The 24,741-nt window shown below is 34.4% G+C and overlaps 2 protein-coding genes and 1 pseudogene across 3 annotated transcripts; 1 reads left to right on the top strand and 2 right to left on the bottom strand.

Annotated features, from left to right (window-relative positions):
• Positions 1–6,091: 6,091 nt before the first annotated feature.
• Positions 6,092–9,007, bottom strand: LOC144552432 (alcohol dehydrogenase 1-like). The gene is made up of 10 exons (XM_078300425.1): positions 8,877–9,007; positions 8,316–8,452; positions 8,147–8,193; positions 7,538–7,863; positions 7,359–7,441; positions 7,187–7,262; positions 7,037–7,098; positions 6,838–6,933; positions 6,579–6,740; positions 6,092–6,461 (listed from the first exon to the last, which is right to left on the bottom strand). The coding sequence occupies exons 1-10, from the start codon at positions 8,911–8,913 to the stop codon at positions 6,345–6,347; spliced, it is 1,143 nt and encodes a 380-aa protein (XP_078156551.1). The 5' UTR covers positions 8,914–9,007; the 3' UTR covers positions 6,092–6,344.
• Positions 9,008–10,350: 1,343 nt separating this feature from the next.
• On the top strand, positions 10,351–13,340 carry LOC144552422 (alcohol dehydrogenase 1-like). Its single transcript, XM_078300421.1, has 10 exons — positions 10,351–10,586; positions 10,948–11,084; positions 11,198–11,244; positions 11,606–11,931; positions 12,025–12,107; positions 12,202–12,277; positions 12,368–12,429; positions 12,531–12,626; positions 12,713–12,874; positions 13,004–13,340. The coding sequence occupies exons 1-10, from the start codon at positions 10,550–10,552 to the stop codon at positions 13,118–13,120; spliced, it is 1,143 nt and encodes a 380-aa protein (XP_078156547.1). The 5' UTR covers positions 10,351–10,549; the 3' UTR covers positions 13,121–13,340.
• A 4,593-nt stretch (positions 13,341–17,933) lies between these two features.
• On the bottom strand, positions 17,934–24,523 carry LOC144552410 (alcohol dehydrogenase 1-like; annotated as a pseudogene). Its single transcript, XR_013511126.1, has 10 exons — positions 24,372–24,523; positions 20,220–20,356; positions 20,040–20,086; positions 19,332–19,655; positions 19,148–19,230; positions 18,988–19,063; positions 18,833–18,894; positions 18,643–18,738; positions 18,377–18,542; positions 17,934–18,284 (listed from the first exon to the last, which is right to left on the bottom strand). The product of XR_013511126.1 is annotated as an alcohol dehydrogenase 1-like (transcript).
• Between the last annotated feature and the right edge of the window lie 218 nt (positions 24,524–24,741).

Raw genomic sequence — 24,741 nt, 5'->3', positions numbered from 1 at the left:
TTAATTGTGTGTGTGTGTGTGTGTGTGTTTATTAATTGATGCTTGGAATTAGATTGCTTTTTATAGGCGTGAGGCAACGAGTGGCTTCCTATGAAAGGAGAACTAGGGAAGACAAATTTGACTTGGAAGTCTACTTCAGCAACAAAGATCAGTTGTTCCTTGGCAGCGAAGTTCCTTGTAGTGGAAGCAGGATAACGGTCCTCTCCAGTTGTATCAATTATTGGAGGGTCCACTTCAGTTGTATCACTTGATTTAAAAATTCTGGACAATCCGAAAGTAGTGATCTTTTAAATAGTTATAATATAGTTTCCATGTATTTTCATATAAAATTATGCTTAGTGATTGAGATTGACTATTTCAATTATAAAAAATGCATATTATTATGTCCATTTATAGGTACGTTTGGATCGAGCAAGGATTAGTACAAGAATAATGATTTTTGAGTTAGTGGTTGAGGATAGTGCTAACCCGAATGATTTGAGAATAGCACTAACTTTGGACTATTCGGGTTAGTAAAAATGTCGTTTGGATTGTATGTTTGGAATAGCGATGGAGAGAATAAATAAAATAGTAATTAACCTAAACTAATATTTAAACTAATATTATATTACATTTAATATCTAAACTAATGTTTTATTTCATTTAATATTTAGACTAATATTATATTACATTTAAACTAATATTTTTTTCATACTAATCGAATATTTTATTTAATACTAATCTATTTAAATATGATATTATATTTATTTAATGCTAATTTAATATTTTATTTAATACTAATCTAATATTTGAACTAATATTATATTACATTTAACATTTAACATTTATATTATATTATATTTAATATAATATTTTATTTATATTAATATTTAAAGCAATACTATATTTTATATTTTATTTAATAATAATCTAATCTTATCAGATATTATATTTATTTAATACTAATCTAATATTACATTAAATATTTAAATTAATATTATATTATATTTAATAGAATATTATATTATATTTAATAGAATATTTTATTTAATATTAATCTAATTTTATATTATAGTTATTTAATACTAATTTAATATTTAAATTAATATTATATTACATTTAATCTAACATTTTATTTAATATTAATCTAATTGAATATTATATTTATTTAATACTAATCTATATTTTAAAATAATATTATATTTACTTTAATATTTAAACTAATAGTTTATTTAATACTAATTTAATATAATATTATAATATATTTAATACTAATATAATATAATATTATATTATATTCAATATTAATCAGATGTTTTATTTAATACTAATTTAATATTTAAACTAACTCTAATTGAGATGAATCAAATATTTTATTAATATCACTAATTCCATAAGCTCTACTCTTGCTAATCCATTATTTATGGATTAGTAAAATAGAGCTATTATGGAGCTAACTCAAATTGCTAATTTATGTTTGAATCAATAAAAATTGAGAATAGTGGAGCTAATTCAAAATTAGTTCTATTCTTGGTTCAACCAAACACAACCAGAATTTATGCAATATCTCATATCCGATAGACCGATACAAGGTGGTCTCGGTGGAAAAATTCAATTCCCACGTGCTCTCTGTTTCTGCATCTAATTTCAAAATAGTTGGCTCGGTCTTGCACTCTTGCATCACCTTGATGCCAAATTGCCAATCAGACAATGACAATATGACATAAACATAAATAGCACAACGTTAATAATAATAATAAAAAAAAAAGCTTGAATAAACCCAACGGGCTTAAAGATTAACAGAGCCTGGCGCATGGCAGAATGGGCCGAATACATTACTTATTTATTTGGAGACCTAGTTATTTCAAATTAGGCCCAAATTTCAAGTATGGGCCGAAACTACCCCCAAGGCAATTTAACTGAATCATTATCTGCTGACTGCTGTTCGTTTAGGTCTATTGGCAATGCCACATAATCAGAACATGTAATGAAGTGTCAATTGTCAGGTTCCTTATCACGCGTATTTAATGATATTGAAAATTTTGTTATTTCATAGAGTAGCAGAACGTCCATTGATTATACATACATGACTTTATAAAGATGAAGATGTAATAAGAAAAAAGTACATGTCCCAACTGTTGTGAATCCGAATTAGAAGCGGTGGAAAGTCGAAGGTAAAAAGGACTAATAAGTCTTTCTATATATTAAAATTATTTATTTATGTCGTTAAAAAAAATAATTTTATAAAAATTAGTACAATTTATCCTCTTCATAATTCGAACCGGCCTGACTTAAGAATTACTAATGAAGTTGGAACCGACCTGACTTAAAATATCAAGGTGGTTTCACCCAAAAAAATTTTATATGAAAGTGCTGAACTTTTGTTCTGGATTTTATATATGTGATTTCTAAAGAAAGCGGATAACTCGGTGCTAATATTAACTCAAAATTTTGTTAAGGCTCTGAATTAGGTAATCTGAAACCAGCTCTGGTTTTGCATGCACCTAGTTCTTCTTGCTAGTTTTACGTTGGCATTGGCAGTATTGGCTAGGACGAAACAACTACGAGAGCTGCTGCTAATCGTTATATTCGCCTTGTGGAGAGAGAGATGCACAAAGACTTTTAGAGAATAATCAGAGACGATTAAAGAATTGCTAGAGGAGATTGAAATCTAGTGGAATTAAATGAATAGAAGATATATATTTTAATAAGCAAGACTCATTTTTATTTTTTATTTTTTTATTCGTCTCTCTCTTTTTTATTTTTTTTATTTGCTTACTTCGTTTGTAAATACACAAAGGAATTTGATCTTTAAATCCCTAAATAATATAACTAATTGCAGTTAATCAAATAGAGTTATGACTCCGATTCTTATTAAAAAAAAAAATCATTTATGTAAATGATTTTGTGCAAAGGAACAACTAACCAGCAGAGTTGTTTAACTAATCAATTTTGAGACAATAATGATCATTTGACTAGGATTGTGACGTTGCTTGAATTTGAAAAAGGTCCTTCTTTAACGACATGAAAAGCCACACAAACATTGTTCTCAAAAGAACACCATCGTATGTTCTGAATGGTGATTTGGTTGACTAAAAATCTGTATTGTCCCGTATGCTGTCATTGGTATGGTCAAATCTGTAATATTCAAAGCCCAAGCTTACGGAGAAGCAATCTACGCTAATTATTTTACGAAGGAAAGCAACAGGCGTTTACTTCGAAGTCTTATCTATTTATTTAAGAATATCGTTACTTAATATAATAAATCACTAGATCTTAGTTATAATTAGTTAAATGATAATTAAAATTTACTAATTATTAAATGAAGAGGAGGGTTTCTCCTTGTTGAATGGAATAGCTTGAAAAATAACTCTCTTTACTCCCACTATAGGGCCTAACTTAATCACATGGAGATGGAATGCAAATGGCATTTTTTCAGTACATTCCCTTTACAAATGGCTAGAGTATGGAGGAATTAAAAATAAGACTTTTACAACAATTTGGAAAGTTAATATACCCTTAAAAATTAAAGTTTTTCTATGGCTTCTTAAACAAAACAGAATTTTGACTAAATCCAATTTACTTAATAGGGGCTGGTCTGGTAATACATCATGTATATTTTGTGGAGAATTAGAGACCACCGATCATTTATTTGTTACTTGTTATATAGCACAGTCAATTTGGTCTTGGATTGTTAACCACAATGGTTTTAATTTTAATTGTGAAACAATCGAGGACCTTTGGCTAATTGATAGTTGCATTCCTTTGAAAGATAAGCTTTTAGTTGAACTTGTAAGAGCAGCCACCCTTTGGACATTATGGTTAACCAGAAATAAAGTTTGCTTCAATAATACTTCTATTCCCTCAGTAGCTAGCATTAGTTCTAATATAATCTCTTTAGCTTCCTTCTGGTGCAAAATTAAAAATGATGACACCTACTTTAAATTAACTTTGATCTTGCCAATGCATGCTTGTAATTTAACTCAGGTAGGCATGGTTCATCTTATGCCAGATACTATAGAGGAGGACCACAGCCAAGATACAGAGGAAGGAGGTCTTGGATCAGAGGAAATGGATCTCTCAGCATACCTAGTAGACAGGGTTGAATCTCACCACATGGCCTCCTCCTCATCTGATACAAGAATAAATGGAGGCTCTCTTTTGGATTACAACTCTGCCTCTTTTGATGCTTAACTTTTTAGTTCATCTTTGCCATTTCTAGAAGTTGCTTAATTAGTTGTTTTAGTAGTTGGTTTTGTAATATTGCCTCTGCGAATATTTGATAGTATGGTTATCTTGCACAATGAGGTTGACCTCGTTGATTTTTGTATAATTGCAACATTTTGTTTCTATAAGAAACAGGTGGGGGTTACCCACTTTTGTCAAAAAAAAAAAAAATGAAGAGGAGGGTTCAAATGCACCCAAATTTTTGTGCACCCAAATGCATCCTATCCATTTTCTCCATTTTCAAAGTCCGAATAGTCAATCTGAACCATTAGATGCGATCTACATATTAAGATGTGCTTGGAGACCAAATTTTACATTTTTTGGAATTTTTTTATTATTTATTAAGCCACTTTGAAAATTGCTGATCCAATAGTCCAGAAAATGTAAAATCAGCGATTTTCAAAGTGGCTTAATAAATAGTAAAAAAATTCCAAAAAATGTAAAATTTGGTCTCCAAGCACATCTTAATATATAGACCGCATCTAACGGTTCGGATTGACTATTCGGACTTTGAAAACGGAGAAAAAGAATTTGAAAGATAGGGTGTATTTAGGTGCACAAAAATTTGAGTGCATTTGAACCCTCCTCTTAAATGAATTAATTTTCTTTTCAATAATATGGCAGCTGAGAATTTATTACTTTATAATTATACAAACTAAGAATATTGTGTTATTCACAGAAATTAAATATATATTTATAGGTAGTAGTTATGTGTTACTTAAAATGTCATATTTGTTAAGAGGAGGGTTCAAATGCATCCAAATTTTTGTGCATCCAAATGCACTCTATCCTTTTTCTCCGTTTTCAAAATCCGAATAGTAAATCTGAACCGTTAGATGCGATCTACATATTAAGATGTGCTTGGAGACCAAATTTTACATTTTTTGGAATTTTTTTACTATTTATTAAGCCACTTTGAAAATCGCTGATCCAATGGTCCAGAAAATGTAAAATCAGCGATTTTCAAAGTGGCTTAATAAATAGTAAAAAATTTACAAAAAATGTAAAATTTGGTCTCCTAGCACATCTTAATATATAGATCGCATCTAACGGTTCGGATTGACTATTCGGACTTTGAAAACGGAGAAAAAGAATTTGAAAGATATGGTGTATTTGGGTGCACAAAAATTTGGGTGCATTTGAACCCTCCTCATTTGTTAATACTAAAAAAAATATTGCCCACATATATGAGATATAACAAATTGAACTATCTTTTTAATTATTAGAGACGGAGCTGAAACATTGAGATAGAAACAACTAGATGAATAGATATCATGTAATTTTATTTTATGATGAGACTAATAGTAATAACTTTTATAAAAATTAACAAATTTAAAGGATAAAAATTAAAATTCATAGAGGTGGCTTAGCCGTCCATTTTAATATATTGTACATAGTGTTGCCACTACCTTTTATTATAATTAGCTAGAAGCAAAAATAATCAAATATGTGAGGTCCATATGACACGTAGGCCTTTCGATCTCCAAGATACAATGATCAATGAAAGTGGCTAAGATACAAGTACTAAGAGATTTTTGTCCAAATCCTTCACATTCTTCATATTTCAAATTTCAAATATGAAATAGCTGATCTGAAATATTCAACATATTCTCAATATTAAAATGTACTAGGATATCAAATTAATTTTATATTTTCTTAAACAAAAATCCAAAATCTTGTAGTTTTACACTCAACTATATATAGTCTCAAAAAACATGCTTATACATATAGTTGTGCAGATGCACATTTAATACACGTTATTTATCACTACAGTACTGAAACTCGTTTTGCACACTTTGCCAAAAGAAAGAAAAAAGAAAAAAACTGGTTTTGCACGAATGACGAACCATACCATGGCAACACACAAAATTAATTTCCAATGTGTACAACATACTGCACATAATATTTCGCATTACTTTCAAAACGATTCACCTATATAATTCAACAAAATAATAATGAAAAAATCACAACTAAAAACATATCAGACACCATATATAACAAACCCAAGAACTGAGAGCAAACAACATGTCAACCAAATCCAGAGCAATTATTTATAACCACATAGCAGGATTTGTACTGACATGATAATAATTCCTTTTTAAGTAATTTTCATACAAAAAGTCGCCTGTTCAGATTGATTAACCATCCATGCGAATTATACAACGAAGGCCCTCTCCGGCGAGCATGAGTTCAAATGCCTTGTTTATTTCAGAGAAAGACACACTGTGTGTAATGAACTTCTCTAATTCCAACTCCTAAAAACAAAACAAAACAAACAAATAAAATTCAAGCATGTAAATTAGTAATTCTTATGAAAAGAAAGTGAAATAAATTCATGTTTTATAAAAAAAATATATATATAAATTGTATACCCCATTAAGGTATTGCTCAACAATAACAGGGAGGTCAGTCCGGGGCTTGTAATGGCCATAGAAGGTTCCCTTGAGTGTTTTCTCAGTAAGAAATTGTATTGGATTTGTCTTGAACACGGCATCTTTGTGCGGCACACCGACAAGCACAGCCACGCCCCATCCCTAGAGTGCAAGATGGATGTTAGAAATAAGGATGCAAATATATTAATTGAAAGTAGAGATATAATTAATATAGATGGCAAAATTGTACATAACGTACGTCATGAACACATTCCAACGCTTGAATCATAGCATTGATGTTTCCAGTGCACTCAACAGCCCGATCAACACCACCATTAGTCATCTCAGCAAGAACCTGAAAGCAGAAATCAAAACCAGATTTTGAATTCAAGTTAAATTTGCAATATAATTAGTTTTCATTGTACTTTAATATGAACATTATTGTTCTAGTTGCTAACCTCTTGCACAGGTTTTGTGTGTTCAAGTGGATTGACAAACTCGGTGCAGCCAAACTGTTTAGCTGAAGAATCAGAAGTACAATTCGGTAATTAAAAATATGTTAACTAACTATAAGTTCTTAAACGATGTCCAATGACAATGTTTTGTACCAGTTTCAAATCTGTTGGAATTTAAATCAACACCAATGATCCTGGAAGCTCCTAGAACCCTGGCTCCTTCAGCAGCCTACTCGATCACAAATTTAGATTAATTAGAAATTAAATATGAAATTTCAAATTATCCAATCTATTAGGAAATTAATTAAAGAATAAAAAGACTTACGGAAAGTCCAACAGCTCCTAAGCCAAAGATTGCAACTGTGGAACCCTTCTTTGGCTTTGCAACATTAACAGTCGCACCAAAACCTTATCAAACGGAAGAGAAAGTATTTTGAATTTTTAATTATTCAGAAACAAAATGCAAAAAAAGAGAGGTTGAAACCAAATTAGATGCCTACTAACCAGTGCAAAACCCACAGCTGAGAACACAGACTTTGTCGAGGGGAGCCTGTGGGTTGATCTTTGCTACACAACCGGAATGTACGACAGTATACTCGCTGAAGGTGGATGTACCAAGAAAATGGTAGATGGGCTGGCCGTCGATGGAGAAACGGGCCTCGCCATCACTGATCATGACCTTGCGGTCGGGGTTGATGCGCAGGAGTTCACACATGTTGCTCTCCTCTGACTTACAGTGCGCACACTCCTTGCATTCTCCTGTGAACACCGGGAGCACATGATCCCCTGGCGCCAAATCTGTTACTCCCTCGCCAATGCTCTCCACAATTCTGTCATTATTTATATTAGTCATCCAAATTTAGAGAAAAGTTTATTGAATTAGCTTGGCCAAAGAATTAATTTAAAAAAAAAATAGAAGGTGCTGAAACACAATAATTTAGTATTTTGAATGAAAACAGGATATATTTTGGAAGCAATTTTCTGATTTTAATAATTATTTTTGGATCTTTTGCGGATATTCTAAGTGTTACTATCTTTTTTTAAGAAAAGGCAAAATAATTTGGATTGAATTCTTAAAAAACAAACAGAAGTTGGAGGAAATTGCATACGTACCCTGCGGCCTCGTGACCTAGAATCCTAGGAAAAACCGGTGTTTGTCCCTGAAATAATAACAGAATCACCGAAATCAGAAACAAAGGATTTCCATAAGTTTGAACAGAAGGGAACAAACTTCTAATGAAAGGAGGACAAAGAAATTTCTAGTAAAAGTAGTAATACTAACCTTGGCTTCCCAAAAGTAGACATCGGTATGACAAAGGGAAGTGTAAAGAATCTTAATGCGTACTTCCATGGCTTGTGGTGGGGCCACCTCTACCTCTTGGATTACTAGTGGTTTTCCTGCCTCCCATGCCACCGCAGCTGTACTCCAAATTTTCAGAAGTTGTTGGATCAATTTACATTTGAAATGAAAATTTTTTTTTTTTTTTTTTTTTTTTTTTTTTGAGAAAAAATGTGTGTCAAGCTCACATTTAATTCCATTTTTTTTTTGAGAAATGAAAAAGTCGTATTCTCCAAAAGTAATAGTTTCCCGAAATGCATTATGGTAGTACAGAATTGCAACATTTTGCACGATGGGCATGAAGCAGTTATGCGTAACTAGCATAAAGCTTAAAAAATTAATACCTTACAAGGTCTAATCTCGAAAATTACATTACACCATATCTATCTACAGCATGTAAATGCAAGAATTACAGATATGTTTATCGGTTGTAAATGTATAAATAAATAAATAATCGACCGAGAGTAAAATTTGAAAACTCTTTAACAGATTCGTAGTACAAACCTCTGCATTTGATAACCTTTCCAGTAGTGCTGTCCATCTCGAGCTAGTTTCTCTCCTCCACTAAACAAACGTTTCAGAAAAAAAAGATCGCAACTTTAGTTAAGTATCTCAAGTGATTGCTGAATGCTGATGGAGAAGGGTTAATCAGAAGCGCCGAGCATTTATAGCAACATATTAGAGAAAGATATTCGAGAGAGAGAGGGGGGGTGGCCATTGGCCAAGTGGGCGTGTCTCTGTGTGTAGAGCGGGTTTGACTTGAAAACTATACTGTGGATTTGTCGGCTTCCGAAGCATCTTTTCTGGCTAACAAAACTGGCAGCACGTCGCAGAAAGTATATCCGTTGGCATGTTTTTGAAAAAATAAAAAAATGTCCGTCAGTTTGGAATCGCAACGGGCGTTGACCACAACGTCCATCGTATAGAACAAAAAAGAAATATTGATTCATAGTAGGACAAGTCAGCCAAGCAACTTACTTTGTCTTTAGTGATTAATTAAGGAGAACAACCTAATCCCGCGGGATTAATCTTAAAAAAAAACAGAGAGAACAACGTACGTAACTATTCAAAGGAGAGTAAATTACTCCAAGGATCTAGAACAGTGGGCGGATCGTCAAAATTGATTTGTTATTGAGCTCTTTTTTTTTTTAGCGGAACAGGGGTTTCCGTTACCGTATTGTATATAAATAAATAAATGAATAAAACAGGTGCTTCATTAAATAAAATTTTCAGAAGTAAAAAAATAATACCACCAAATAGACAGATCATGCAAAAATTAATCTAAAGAATTGTTTAATTTTTATAATAATATTCATCATGAATAAATTTCCACTTGATAATTCAAAATTTACTGATTTTAAAGGTCAAAATCATGCAATATCATACAAGATTTATTTTGTAAGAATCACGTTTACTCCAATAAAAAAGACGCTATTTTCAATATAGGAGGTCATTTGTTCAAAATTCTGTGTATATTAAAGATAATTTAAAACTTTGATTCTCATTTCATATTCACAGAAACTAAAAAGATTGTATGGTACTTTTGGGACCGACTAAATTATTGAAATTAAAAATATCCAGATCATTGTTAACTCTGTAAAAAAGACTTGTATCATTTCTATAATGAATTATCTGCAATTACATCAATTAAATTCTTGGCTCGAGTAAGATTTTTTTTTCCCCAATTTGTCCACTCCAAAAGAAACAACATAACTACAGCCACAGAAGATCAGGAAAAATAAACCCGGTAATCCAAAACCACGAACTCGTATCCTCTGAGATATCTCAAACTTTGCGTGACTTTATGGAAAACCTGAACCGTTAAATACGTTTTACACGAATCTCAAAGCACACATAATACTGACTCCCTATATCACCCTCGAATAGGCACCGGACACGTCGGTCACGCAAGAGTTGAGATATCTCAGAGATACGCACTCCAAAACCACAGCAAAGCTGGTTTATGACTTTATGGCAATCTGAGGCCAGCGCTCAGGTTTGGAGCCCCTGGACATTTGAACAGCGTGGCGGGTCAAACCCCATACGTCTGCTCCTTTACTTTCAAGCTATATATATTTGATGTTTCCGATCAATATCTCTCCATCTGCAATCACTTGAGAGAGATTAACGAAAGCTACATACATTTTCTGAGCGTTCTTCTAATCAATTAGCTTAAAATGGCAAGCACTGCTGGGAAGGTTATCAAATGCAGAGGTTTGTACAACAAAATTTCATATTTTTTTTATTTCGAAATTAATGCGCACCTCCATGTCTTGACTGCATGTTAGAAATTGTGCCTAGGATTTGGTTTCACTGGTCATATGGCACATTATCTTATTATGAATATCAAAAAATACAACAGGATTATGTACAGATTAGACCCTGCAAGGTATTCAATTTACATTTGATTATGTAGTTCCAATTGTACTAGTTTCTTCATGCAAAGAACAGCAACACTTTATTTATTTTGTGCTATTTGAAATTATCAAAAATTTGGCCCAAGTTATTAGAAAGGAAAAAAGTTATTTACCACATTGCAAATTAATCCAATAATTTGTCAAAATTTTGCGTACAGCTGCGGTGGCATGGGAAGCAGGGAAGCCACTAGTAGTACAAGAAGTAGAGGTGGCCCCGCCACAAGCCATGGAGGTGCGCATTAAGGTTCTCTACAGCTCACTTTGTCACACCGATGTCTACTTTTGGGAAGCCAAGGTTAGTATTACTTGTAATTCCTTTTTACTATTTTTGATTGGGAGTTTGTTCCCTTTTACTAAATTGTATAAAATAATTTGTAACTTATTCAAGATGTTTTGTTATTTTTCCAGGGACAAACACCTGTGTTTCCTCGAATCTTAGGTCATGAGGCTGCTGGGTACGTATGCAATTTCCTCCAATGTTTTATTTTTCTGTAAAACAAAAAATATTTAGATAACCACTTGATAGCCCGGCCCCTAAATTTCTAAAAACTAAAAATTAAGTTTGTGATTAGCTCAGCATTGACCTCAAAATACTAATTATTAATCTTTAAGTGCATTGTGCTTTCCTTGTACTAGTAGTTGGGCCATACCCCATACTAGTCAAAAAAATAATCTTTGAATCACTTAAACCATCTCTTCTAAGTTTTTGTGACATGTCCTTTCAATCCCAAGAAAATAATCAGTGCACAATGTTCAAGATTTTTTTTTTCCATCTCTCTCTGAACTACAAATCTACAATGACTGATATAATGACAGAATTGTGGAGAGCGTGGGTGAGGGGGTAACAGAATTGGCGCCAGGGGACCATGTACTCCCAGTGTTCACAGGAGAGTGCAAGGAGTGTGCCCACTGCAAATCAGAAGAAAGTAACATGTGTGAACTCCTGCGCATCAATCCTGACCGCAAGGTCATGATAAGTGATGGCCAGGCCCGCTTCTCTGTTGACGGCCAGCCCATCTACCATTTTCTTGGCACCTCCACCTTCAGCGAGTACACTGTTGTGCATTCTGGTTGCGTAGCAAAGATCAACCCACTGGCCCCACTCGACAAAGTCTGTGTTCTCAGCTGTGGCTTTTGTACAGGTTAGTATGCATCTAATTTGGTTTCAACTGTTTTTTTGCATTTTGTTTTTCAATAATAAAAAATTCAAAATACTTTCTCTTCCAATTGTTAAGGTTTTGGTGCCACTGTTAATGTTGCAAAGCCAAAGAAGGGTTCCACAGTTGCAATCTTTGGCTTAGGAGCTGTTGGACTTTCCGTAAGTCCTTTTAATCTTTAATTCATTTTCTTAACAGATTCGATAATTTTGGAATTTCATGTATAATTGGTAATATCTCTAATTTTGTGAGTAGGCTGCTGAAGGAGCCAGGGTTTCAGGAGCTTCCAGGATTATTGGTGTTGATTTGAATTCCAACAGATTTGAAACTGGTATAAAACATTGTTATTGGACATCATTTAAGCACTATAGTTGGTTAACATATTTTTAATTACTGAATTGCACAACTTCTGATTCTTCAGCTAAAAAATTTGGTTGCACTGAGTTTGTCAATCCACTTGAACACACCAAGCCTGTGCAAGAGGTTAGCAACTATAACAGTAATTTTCATATTTAAGTGTAATAAAAACTATATATATTACAAACTTAACATGAATTGTAATCTGGTTTTGGTTTCTGCTCTAGGTTCTTGCCGAGATGACTAATGGCGGTGTTGACCGGGCTGTTGAGTGCACTGGAAACATCAATGCTATGATTCAAGCATTGGAATGTGTTCATGATGTACGTACTCAATTTTTCCATATATATTACATAACTGATTTCAATTAAAATATTTGCATCCTTATTTCTAACATCCATCGCTGTAGGGATGGGGTGTGGCTGTGCTTGTCGGTGTGCCGCACAAAGATGATGTTTTCAAGACTAATCCTATACAATTTCTCACCGAGAAAACACTCAAGGGAACCTTCTATGGCAATTACAAGCCCCGGACTGACCTCCCTGTTGTTGTTGAGCAATACCTTAATGGGGTATACAATTTATATTTTCTTTTTCTAAAACATGAATTTATTTCACTTTCTTGTCGTTAGATTTCCTAATTTGCATGCTTGATTTTGTTTTGTTTTGTTTTGTTTTGTTTTGTTTTGTTTTGTTTTTAGGAGCTGGAATTGGAGAAGTTCATTACACACAGCGTGCCTTTCTCTGAAATAAACAAGGCATTTGAGCTCATGCTCGCCGGAGAGGGCCTTCGTTGTATAATTCACATGGATGGTTAAGTGAAACTAATTTTAAATAAAACATAAGCAATGCAAATTGAGAAACGTATCTGGTGTAAAATAATCGTGGTTTCATTTTGATGACAGTGTGCTTAAATTATTTTCTTCTCTTGGTGCTTTTTTATTCGTAATAAATACGTTGTACATTGAGCTCTGTTAATTTGCCTCCTGGCATGTTTTTTTTCAATCGTGTTACATGAACCTTTTTAATTGATGAAAACTATCATGTGTAATTATGTTGGTACTGCCTGGTGCTTGATTATAATTTTTAATGAATAACATATTGTCTGATTCTTTTGTTTAGACTGCCTGATACTTAATTTAGGAATCATTTATCAGTATGTTTCAGTTGAGGGAATTGTTCAATTAAGTTGCATGTGGCTACATGATATTCGATTTGATTTTGTTAATTAGGTTATTGGCAAATAAATTCAGTTTGTGGAAACTATATTTCTGAAACTAAGATATGACATAAATATCCAGTTTGGTAGATCCAAATCAGCATGCCGGATCGAATGCTACCGAATTGAATTTTTTGTAGAAGTATGCATAATAATAATTTAAAATAATTTTTATAGGATATAATAGTGAAAATAAAGCTACAATGAAATTATTTGAGTTCTCTCATGCATGGAATATTTTAAAAGCCTCAACAGGACTGATTAATTTACAAACGTTATGAACTTGTGAACTTAATTATGCTGGTAAACTTTGGTTGAAATAACTTTTAGAGACCAGAAAATTTAAAAATAGATTATGAATAGCTTAATATGGTCTCATTTGGTTCGCACAAACAGACATAATATCTCTGAAACATTTTATGGCTGAATTATGAATATATAATAGGTAATTTTTCAAATTGGTGCAATACTGCACGAGTTCATATATCAATATTACCTGTTTTAATCATACATTTATATTTAATGAGTCAAATTCGGAATTATTCCTACTATTCCAGTATTATTAAAAAGTTGGACCATCTACAGATTCTTTCTTGAGCTGGCTTTTTTTTTTTTTTTATATGGGTCCAAATTGCAACAAATCGGGTCCAGTCTACTACGCTGTCATGCAAGCTAGGTAGAGGTGAATTAAGCAAATTCGAATCTCCTAAAGTAACTCAAAGTTTGAGTTTGGATCTGGACCACCCGTTCAGAATCCACACAATATTAAAGGAGTCCCATAAATTTCAATTCGAGCTTGATCCGGAATCTGATTGAACTGTCCAGATCCAAACTCAAATTTTGAGTTACTCTAGGGGATCTCAACCCGGTTTAAGCAGCAGCAAACAGGTTTCCTCTGCTAGTTTTTTGAGATGAAGATAAACAGAAAAATTGGTGTTGCATCTTAATCCAACGTTGAGCATATATGTAATATAATTATGAATTGTATACTGTCATATATGGTTGTTACAATTAAAGTGATCTAATATGAAATTAAGATATTAGACAATCTATGTATTCAATATAATGTGGTTCATAAATGTGTAGAATAATTTAGACAAAGATCAAATCATTGATGAACTGATTCTGAAATTTGCAAATACAAAAAAAATGTTTTCCAGAACCTGAGTGCAGACGCACTAAGTACTTAGCCAATTTCTAAAAACTTCAAGACAACATAGGAAAAAAATCCGAGCCTAGTGTGGACGCACTCAGTACTTGGGCGATTTTCTAAAGTTCAGCGCATAAGAAAGTTCGAGCACAATACAGGCGCACTGAGCCCCAGTGCGGATACACTCAAGACTTGGGCAAAATTAGGGTTGAAAGAAAAGCAGCTATTTGACGCATCTCAACCCAGTGCGGATGCACTCGCGATGCCAGATGTGTAACCCTATATAAGGATGGGTCCCCAAGGCACAAGATAACCAACTCAACTCAGAATTCTAAAGAGAAGTTATTTTTATACAGAATTTGAGTGTCCTATCTCTTCTTCCACCATCAAAGAATAAAGAGGAGAAATATATTATAAATTTGAAGATGATTTCTCGAGGGCAAATATTGTTTCTTTGGAAGACTTAATCCGCGATTCAACCAAAATGATGAGAGGGAATTTTTGGCATCTAGAGTCTTGTCTTGCGCTCACGGAGACGCTTGTTGCTGCACTATAGACTTTGGATATTCCATGGAATCATGTATTGTATTCTGCATTAAAAATTATGTTTTGAGTCTCTTTGGCATAGAACGGTCATTAGGTTAAGGTGGGAATTGTTTCTTCTTCTTTTTTGGTGAGGTGGAGATTATTTCTTCTTTTCCATGGTGTAAGTGTTTGATCCCTAGATGAGATGTAAGTGTTTGATCTCTAGATAAGACGTAATTGTTTGGCCTTTATAATTTCCAACAATTGGAGAAAGGAAAGTTGTTCCATACTACTGTGTGACAAGTTTTGGTCACAGATCAGTAGAAAGTTTGAATGATTAAGACTGTCTTCATTTTGGAGACATTGATTAGTTAATCATTCGATATCTTCTAATCAGATTTGTAATCAAACCAGGGTTAAATATAACTGGAACCAAGTTAGACATGATGTCTTTATTGGGGAATGCCTAGTAATGCCGTTAGCACACTAGTGGGTATGGTTTGCTACCGCACTGGAGGTGCTCAATATTTGCTTCTAAGAAATCATGTGTTGTAACACAATTAAAGGTTAACACAAGACCAGGTGGGCAGTGAAGATTGAAGGCTCTTTGGAATCACTTTTGTGTCTGATTGTATCTGCTTTAAACTGCTTTTATATTTTGACTGCTCTGGATGTTTGTTGGTTTGTATAATCACACTTTAAAAAAAAAAAATTGTGCTTAGCCTAGTTGAGGTTGTTGTTGAGTACCAGATGGCAGGTCCGACCCTGGCCCAGGGTACCCAACGGCCCTAGACCCCAAAATCCAACAGGGACCCAAAACAAAAATAATAGCAGCATTCTCGTTTGTATAATAACAGCCCCAACAAAAGAGACAAATAATAACAGCCCAAAACGACAAATAATAACAGCCCAAGCAAAAAAGCAAACGATCTTGTATTATTGTATAAGCAGCTCTCGTTTGTGTTTCAAGTGCCCAAACAAATAATAACAATCCACCATTTCTGCGGTTCCGCCGTTTCTGTAAACGACAAACGAGAAGGAAAAAAAAAAAAACTAAAAAATCAAGTTCTGCGGTTCTGCCATTTTTTTTGTGTTCTGGAAATCGACAAACAAGAAATTGAAGAAAGAAAGAAAGTAAGAAACTTAGTTCTTCTCACGAGTCGGACTACTAATCTCTCTTGCTGATTCATTGGATGATACATGGGATAAATTATGGGCTGCATATAAAAGGGTGGTGAAAGAGAGAAAGAGGATTTGGATAACAAGGGTTATGGCGGTGTTGTAGAATATTTGAAAGCAAAGGAATGATGCCATATTCAGAGGAAAGAAGGTGCATCTAGTGGTACTTGCAGCTAGAATTCAAGAAGAAACGGAATTGTGGTTGTCTAGTTGTAAGCGAGATCGGGATATAGTGGGCTCTGTTGTGTAGGCAACTGTTGTTTATTTTTAATCTTTTTGTAGGTGATTGTGTTTTGGTGTATTAAGCAAATCTATTTGTAATTTGGTAGCTACTACCAAAGTTTCAAAAAAAAAAAAGTTCTTCTCACGAGTCACGATTTCGTTTTGCGACAGTGAAACAAAGTTTTGACTGGACGAGATGGAGGCGAAGGCGGCGTCTGGTTAGAGCGAGGCCGATGCAGCGACACAACATTTGGACTAGATGAGGCGAGGCGGCGACCGCGGCTTCTGAATTGGACTGCCGACAGCTCAGCGTTGTGTCTGCCTCTTTACCTATGTTTTATCCTTCTATTACTTTATTTTATTTTAAATTTAAAACAATGTTTTTATTAAAAAAATATGTATCAGGTAGCGAAAAAAGAAACAAAAAAAAGAATAGGGGTGTCAATAGGTACGATACAAGTCGGGTGGAGATATTTTCATACCCGTACCCGTTATAATAACGAAAAAAAAAAATTTACCCTTACCCGTCTTTTCGAATACGGTACAGGTCGGGTAAACGGATAAAAAAGTGTCATTAACATTTCGATTTGTGCTTTCGATAAAATATTTTTCAAAATAAGAAAAAAATAATGAATACAACTAATTTGTATTATGAAAATTTAATAAAATACAAAATTTAATTGTATCATGTATCATCTTCATACAAATATATATCTATATATATAATTTTATTTTAAAAAATTATCTTATACGAAAACGGGTAAGATAACGGAAAAAAATAATTACCCTTACCCGTACCCGATTAGCTAACGGAAAAAAAATCTTACCCTTACCCGTATTTTCAGATACGATACGGGACGGGTAAACGGGTAAACGGGTAAAAGGGTGCCATTGACACCCCTAAAAAAGGGGGAGAAGAAAAAAAATAAAACCTCCAAAAAGATCTATTTAAAAGCTTTGGAAGAAAATTAAATCATAAAATAAGTCTTTAGAAAACCGAGTTGAAAATGAGGTGTACGAAGAAACAAAAAAATGTATCTAAAAATCAAAATGAGGTAAATTAAGATGAGGTAAATCAAGAAACAACAAATGTGTTTAGAAATGAAAATGAGATAAATAAAGAAATAACAAAATCTTTCTTTCGCCCCGGGCCCCAAAATATTCAAGACCGGCCCAGATGGTTGGTACCAGTTAATGAATTAACCGTTTAGTTTCAATGGGAACTGGTGTACTTGTTCCACTTTTCTCGAAATAAGAAAAAAACAATTGAAGATTAACACACGACTATTTGTCAATATAAACCTATTTAAAGCTTAGACTATGTTTAAGAATTTAACTGTTTCATTAAGATACCTGAGACAGAATCGTTCTTATTGCATCTAAATGAATTTCTTTACAGAACACGAGAAAATTATGAACAAACAAAAGATAAATCAAACATTAAGACAACTAGAACAGAAACACAAAAGAACAATCAGTCAACCAAATCCAAACCATTTATACTGCAACCATAATCTATGTGAATAATCGTTTCCGACATCACAATTTCCATGCAGAATTATAGTTTGTTTAAACCATCCATGTGAATTATACAACGAAGACTCTGTCCCTTGAGCATGAGCTTGAATGCAGTGTTAATCTCAGAGAAAGACACATTGTGTGTTATAAACTTCTCCAATTCCATCTCCTGAAAAGAAAATCGAATCTTAAATGTAAATTAAAAAGTTCAACTGCTAGAACTTCATTAAGAAATAAAAATAAAAATTATAAATTACATACCCCGGCCATGTATTGCTCAACAACAGCAGGAATGTCAGTACGGGGCTTGTAGTTGCCATAGAAAGTTCCCTTGAGTGTTTTCTCATTAAGAAAGTGTATTGGGTGAGTCTTGAACTCGATCGGCATCTTTATGCGGTACACCAACCAACACTGCCACACCCCAACCCTGGAAAATATAAATATAATGTTAGTCAAAAATTGAAATATGAACTTTCACTTTTTTAAAATTACGATATATTCTGCAAGTAAAAGAGGTGGAGTAATACATCATGAACACATTCCAGAGCTTGAATCATGGCATTGATGTTTCCAGTGCACTCTACAGCCCGGTCAACACCACCGTTAGTCATCTCAGCAAGAACCTAGAAGCAAAATCCAAATTAAATTATAAATGTAAGTTAAATTTCAAATATTGTATTATATTTTGGAATGAAACATATTGTGCTAGTTGCTAACCTCTTGGACAGGCTTTGAGTGTTCACATGGATTGACGAACTCTGTACAACCAAACTTTTTAGCTGAAAAGTCAAAATTTGTGTGATTCAGCGATTTAAAATGAGTTGCCTACAAATTCTTAGGTTACGTTACGTTCAACGAACAATCTTTTATACCTGTTTCAAATCTATCTGAGTTCAAATCAACGCCAATGATCCTGGAAGCTCCTGCAACTCTGGCGCCTTCAGCAGCCTAATTAAATAATAGAGAAAATTCCAATTAAATGTGAGATTATCCATTTTCTTGAAAGATAAACTACAGAAAAGGTACACTTACAGCGAGCCCAACAGCTCCCAAACCGAAGATTGCCACTGTCGAACCCTTCTTTGGCTTTGCAACATTAACAGTGGCACCAAAGCCTTAACAAATGGAAAAGAGAAAGCATACTTATAAAATTGATTTCATAAACCAAATGAAAAGCAACAGAAAGTTGTAACTTGAAACTAATTTAGGCAATAACCTGTGCAAAAGCCAAAACTGAGGACACAGACTTTGTCGAGGGGAGCCTTTGGGTTAATTTTTGCGACAACCAGAATGCACGACTGTGTACTCACTGAAGGTGGAGGTGCCAAGAAAATGGTAAATAGGCTGGCCATTAACAGAGAAGCGGGCCTGCCCATCACTGACCATGACCTTGCGATCAGGGTTGATGCGCAGGAGTTCACACATGTTACTTTCCTCTGATTTGCAGTGGGCACATTCCTTGCACTCTCCTGTAAACACTGGGAGCACATGATCTCCTGGTGCCAGCTCCGTCACCCCTTCACCAACGCTCTCAACAATCCTGTTATTATATCAGTCATTGTAGATTTGTAGTTATGAGAGAGATGACAAAAGAATCATGAACATTGTGTACTGATTATTTTCTTGTGATTGAAAGAACATGTCACAAATATTGAGAAGAGAAGGTATCCGTTACATTTAAAGATAATTTGACTAGCTTGACCTAAGTACTAATTTAAGAAAAAATAATGTGGTTAAAGATTAATAATGAGTTTTTTGAGTTCAATGCTGAGATAATCTTAAAATCAATTTTCAGCTTTTAGAATTTAACAGGGCTATCAAGTAATTAATATAAATATTATCTTTTTTCCAGAAAAATAATCTTTGTTGATTTGAAATCTAAAAATCCAAATAAAGGTTGGAGGTAATTAAAGTGCATACGTACCCAGCAGCTTCATGACCTAAGATCCTAGGAAACACAGGTGTTTGTCCCTGAAAAAAAAATAACAAACCTCTTGAATCAGTTGCAAATTATTTTATACAATTCAGTAAAAGGGAACAAACTTAATTGTTAATTCCACTCAGAAAGAAACAGTAAAAAGGAATTACAAGTAATACTAATTACCTTGGCTTCCCAAAAGTAGACATCGGTGTGACAAAGTGAGGTGTAGAGAATCTTAATGCGCACCTCCATGGCTTGTGGTGGGGCCACCTCTACTTCTTGTATTACCAGTGGCTTCCCTGCCTCCCATGCCACAGCAGCTGTACTCCCAAATTTCAAAATTTCTTAGATCAACTTGCAACATAAAAAAGGGATAATTCTGTATCTCTACCAATCTCTACCAATAATTTCTAGAAATTCTGGAAAGCTAAATGCATTACACAAAGAGAAAATTTATTGGAGTTATTTTCATGTAGTAGTAGGAAGGAGTCAGGGGGGCGGATCTACTGTAGCACAGGGCGGGCCGCCCCCCCTGGATTTCGAGTTTTAGTGGTGATCTATTTGTACCAATCGACTTTGTCCCTCCCTGACCGGGAAACAAGAGGTATGATGTATTTCAACCTGTTGGTCAATCTGGAAACAAAGAAATAAGAAGATCTTCGAAGGCCAAGAAGTTCCACTAAGGGTGGTGGCAGAGTACACGCTACAAGAGGCAAAGATGTGGCTGCAGCATTGTTAGCGAAATTTTAGTTTCCAATTTTTGGTGGAGTTTGTAGATGTATGATGTATTTATTGTTTTATTTACTTTGACAATTGTACACTGATAGCCGCTATCAGTATTTTCAAAAAAAAAAAGACCGGGAAACAAGAGCCCGGGTCCGGATGGATTTACGGGGGAATTCTACAAAGCATTTATCCAACTTTAATTCCAGACATGTGCATGGTTTTCACCCAAGTAATGAACCAAGGTATATCACTACCAAGGTTCTGAAAATCGGAATCGGAATCGGAATCGTTCATTTGACCGTGGAATCGGAATCGGGTGAATCGGTCAGAATCGGATGAATCGGATCGGAAACTCGGATATTTCTAACACAAGCATGAAATGTACAAAATTTGTCAAATAACCCAATCCAGCACCCATAATAATTAAATTTGAACAGGTAACCATCAAATTTACAGTGTATTACTTATAAAATTAATATTTATCTAATTTAAAAATTAAATAGACTTCCATAAAATAACAAAAAACGTTAATAAATTAACAAAAGACAAATAAAATGTTTAATTTTAACTTTAAAATTTTCATATTTTATTTTGTATGCATTAATTTATCTTCAAAGAAAATATTTTATTTTTGCTCAAGTCAAAATAAAATAAAATAGTTTAATTTATAAAATAAATAAATAAAATTACTATTGTCAACGCACCGTTTACTTTTGTCAAATAATAATAAAATAGACCACTGTCAATTTAATAGCATAATCAATACTGAATTAAATAGTACAACTTTTATTAATAGCTAAGTTTGGTATAAACGAAAAAATAACGTGCTCAATTTGACATTGTTCATCCTGTGATTCCTCTCGTCTTATGTTTATGACCGGTTTGGACATGGTCCACCATAGACCACGTTGTATTTTCAAAATAAACAGTACAACATTCATACACCAAGTCTATACAATATTTTATACAGATTTAACCTCCTCCTCCTCCTATCTCAGACGCGATTTTCCCAAATCGTCTCTGCTGTCGTTACAAAAAATCCAAAATTGATCCAATTTAATCACCGAAACAATGTACCTTTGTTCTAGAAAGAAGAGAATGAGTGAAAATTTGATCAATTGTTTCGACTGCGCTTCAATTTTATCGATTTTCTGTATATGACTTATATATCCGAGTTAACTCGGGAAAAATCGGATCGTCTCCGGCCGATTCCGATCCGACTCGGCCGAGTCAACTCGGAATCGGCCGATTTTCGGAACCATGATCACTACAACCCCTCAATTCATCATACATTGTTCTCATACCAAAAAAGGAACAAGCTACTAAACCACAGGATTATAGACCAATTAGCCTCATTCATACCATGCAAAGGATCTTTTTGAAGGTTCTAGCGAATAGAATACAAGAGGACATAAAAGGGCTAGAAGATTGTGCTCGGGTTTCGTCAAAGAGAGGCAAATAACAGAGGGATTTCTATATGCGCAGCAGATCCTACAGCATGCGACAAAAAATGAGATACCACTTGCAATTTTCAAAGCAGATATAACTAAGGCTTTTGACATGGTAAGCTGGGATTTCTTGCTTAGAATCATTAGAGCCATGGGCTTTCCAAGCAATTGGATGACATGGATAAAAAATGCAGTATTGGCAGGCACATCACAGATCATAGTAAATGGTCTTGTGGGAAAGAAAATCACCTTGAAACGAGGGGTAAGGCAAGGTGATCCAATATCTCCAATGCTATTTATAATGGCTATGGACTTCATCACGAGATGGTTCTCCAAACTGGTTGTTACCGGGGCATGGAGATTGCCATATAATGACATGAAACCATGCCTGCTATATGCAGGCGACGCATTATTCTTCCTCAAACCATAATTGAGAGAAATTCAGATGCTTAAGATAGCATTTGTTTCTTTTGAGCGAATATCAGGTCTCTCGGTTAACTTGGCAAAATCTGAATTGGTAATAGCAAAGGATGTAGACACACTATGCCAAGAACTGGCAGCACATATGGGATGTGTGTTGGGTACCTTTCCACTTATGTACTTGGGACTTCCGCTATCAAATAAGAAACTAAACAGATCAGCATACTTGCCCCTGCTCAACAAATTCACTAATCGGTTGTCGGGATGGGCAGCGAAGCACCTCTCGATAACGGGTTTAATTGTCCTGCTCAACGCGGTCCTTTCCTCCATCCCGGTCTAGTACATGTCATGTTTCAGATTACCAACATGGCTAATAGAAGATATTGATAAAATTCGAAGAAACTTTCTATGGCATGGGGACTCACGTGAACAACACCAGCAAAAGAAGATGAATTTGGTGAAATGGGAACTCGTTTGCACGCCAAAAAACACGGAGGATTAGGGGTAATGAACCTGGCAACTTTCAACACAGTGCTGATACTTAAATTATATTGGAAATGGGCAAAACCACAACACAACCTAATGAAGCCATTGCTTACACGCATGCCAATCACTCAAGACATGATGCCTCACACAGACCTCTTCACAATCAAGCTAGCAGGAGCGTTTTGTAATTTTTCCATAAAAAGGGTAATGGGTAGTGGTAGAAGAACCAGCTTCTAGTTACATGATTGGGGATACGGGGTGCTAAAAGACAGATTTGATGATTTATACTCACATGCATTAGATGACATGATTACTGTTAGAGAAGCAATACAAACAGGAATACAATCTCTGTTTAGAGAACAGCTATCAATGTCGGCAGAAGAACAGCTCCTCACATTACTAACCGAAATATCAGGAAGACAAATTCTATACCAGAAAAATGAAGATGATATAACCTGGAGATGGACATCAAATGGGTCATTCACAGTATGCCCTGCGTATAAAGCAATGGAAAACAGACCTCGAATTGCAACCCATACACACAAACTGTGGTCCATCAAAGTGCCACCAAGGTTTAAAGTCTTCGCATGGTTAATGACCTTGAATAGAATTTTGACTATAAACAACCTAATCAAGAAAGATATGTATATAGTTAACAGATGTGTGATGTGCAAAAGTGCTCTAGAAACTGTGAAACATTTGTTTGGAGAATGCCCAGCGGCATTGACATTATACATGCGGGTCAGGGTAACATACCAGCTAACTACGTGCACTGGTTCAGCAAGGATGTTGGTACGGGGCAAAGCCATAGCCAAGGAAAAATCAATATGGCTCATAACACAGTTTGTACTGCGGCGTGAAAGATGTGTGAGAATTTTCCGAGATAAAGAATGCTCAACAGAAGATCTAATGGACCAAATAAAACAACAGTGGAGATACACTGAAAGAAGGGAGGTAACATATCAGTAAAGTGGCACAACACAGAAACATATTATGCATACTGATACTGTTGGCTTTTTTTGGTTTTTGATTTACTGGCATTGACTGGTACTGTCCTTTTGTTTTTATATTTTCTTTTCAAACTTTCTAAGTGACTCAAGACTATTTGAATTACATTGCATTTCTAGCTTTTAGGTATTTACATCACTTATGTAATTGCTACTGTTATCAATGAAAGGAGGGCTTACACTAGCTCGTTCCTTTCTCAAAAAAAAAAAAAAACTTGAAAAACTCGTATCAAATTTGAAGCACAAACCTCTACATTTTATAACCTCGCCAGCAGTGCTTGCCATTGCTTACTATTTTCTCTCTCGCACAAATAAAAAGATCACGGAAAGATTAGAGGTTTTTTTTTTTTTTTTTTGAGTAACTAAGTGATTTTAGATGGAGATAAATTAGTGAGTAGGAGGTTCTACGTATACATAGAGAGAAAGAGAGGTCTGGGTTTCGGATCTTTTGATTTTTCCAAATCCGCAACGATTGGGACCCGCAAGGCTAAACCTGAGCACCGGCCCAGACACTCAAAACCATCTTTGGTTTTGGCAAGCAGCTTGTCGCAGTAGGTTTTGGTTCTTCTTTATTCTTCCGAATCCGCGACGATTGGGACCCGCAAGGCTAAACCTGAG

This window comes from Carex rostrata, chromosome 1 (assembly GCF_964058835.1).
Source record: "Carex rostrata chromosome 1, lpCarRost1.2, whole genome shotgun sequence".
In the NCBI taxonomy this organism is placed as follows: domain Eukaryota; kingdom Viridiplantae; phylum Streptophyta; class Magnoliopsida; order Poales; family Cyperaceae; genus Carex; species Carex rostrata.
The sequence above is the reverse complement of the archived record's forward strand: the minus strand, read 5'-3'. Positions and strand labels throughout refer to the sequence as shown.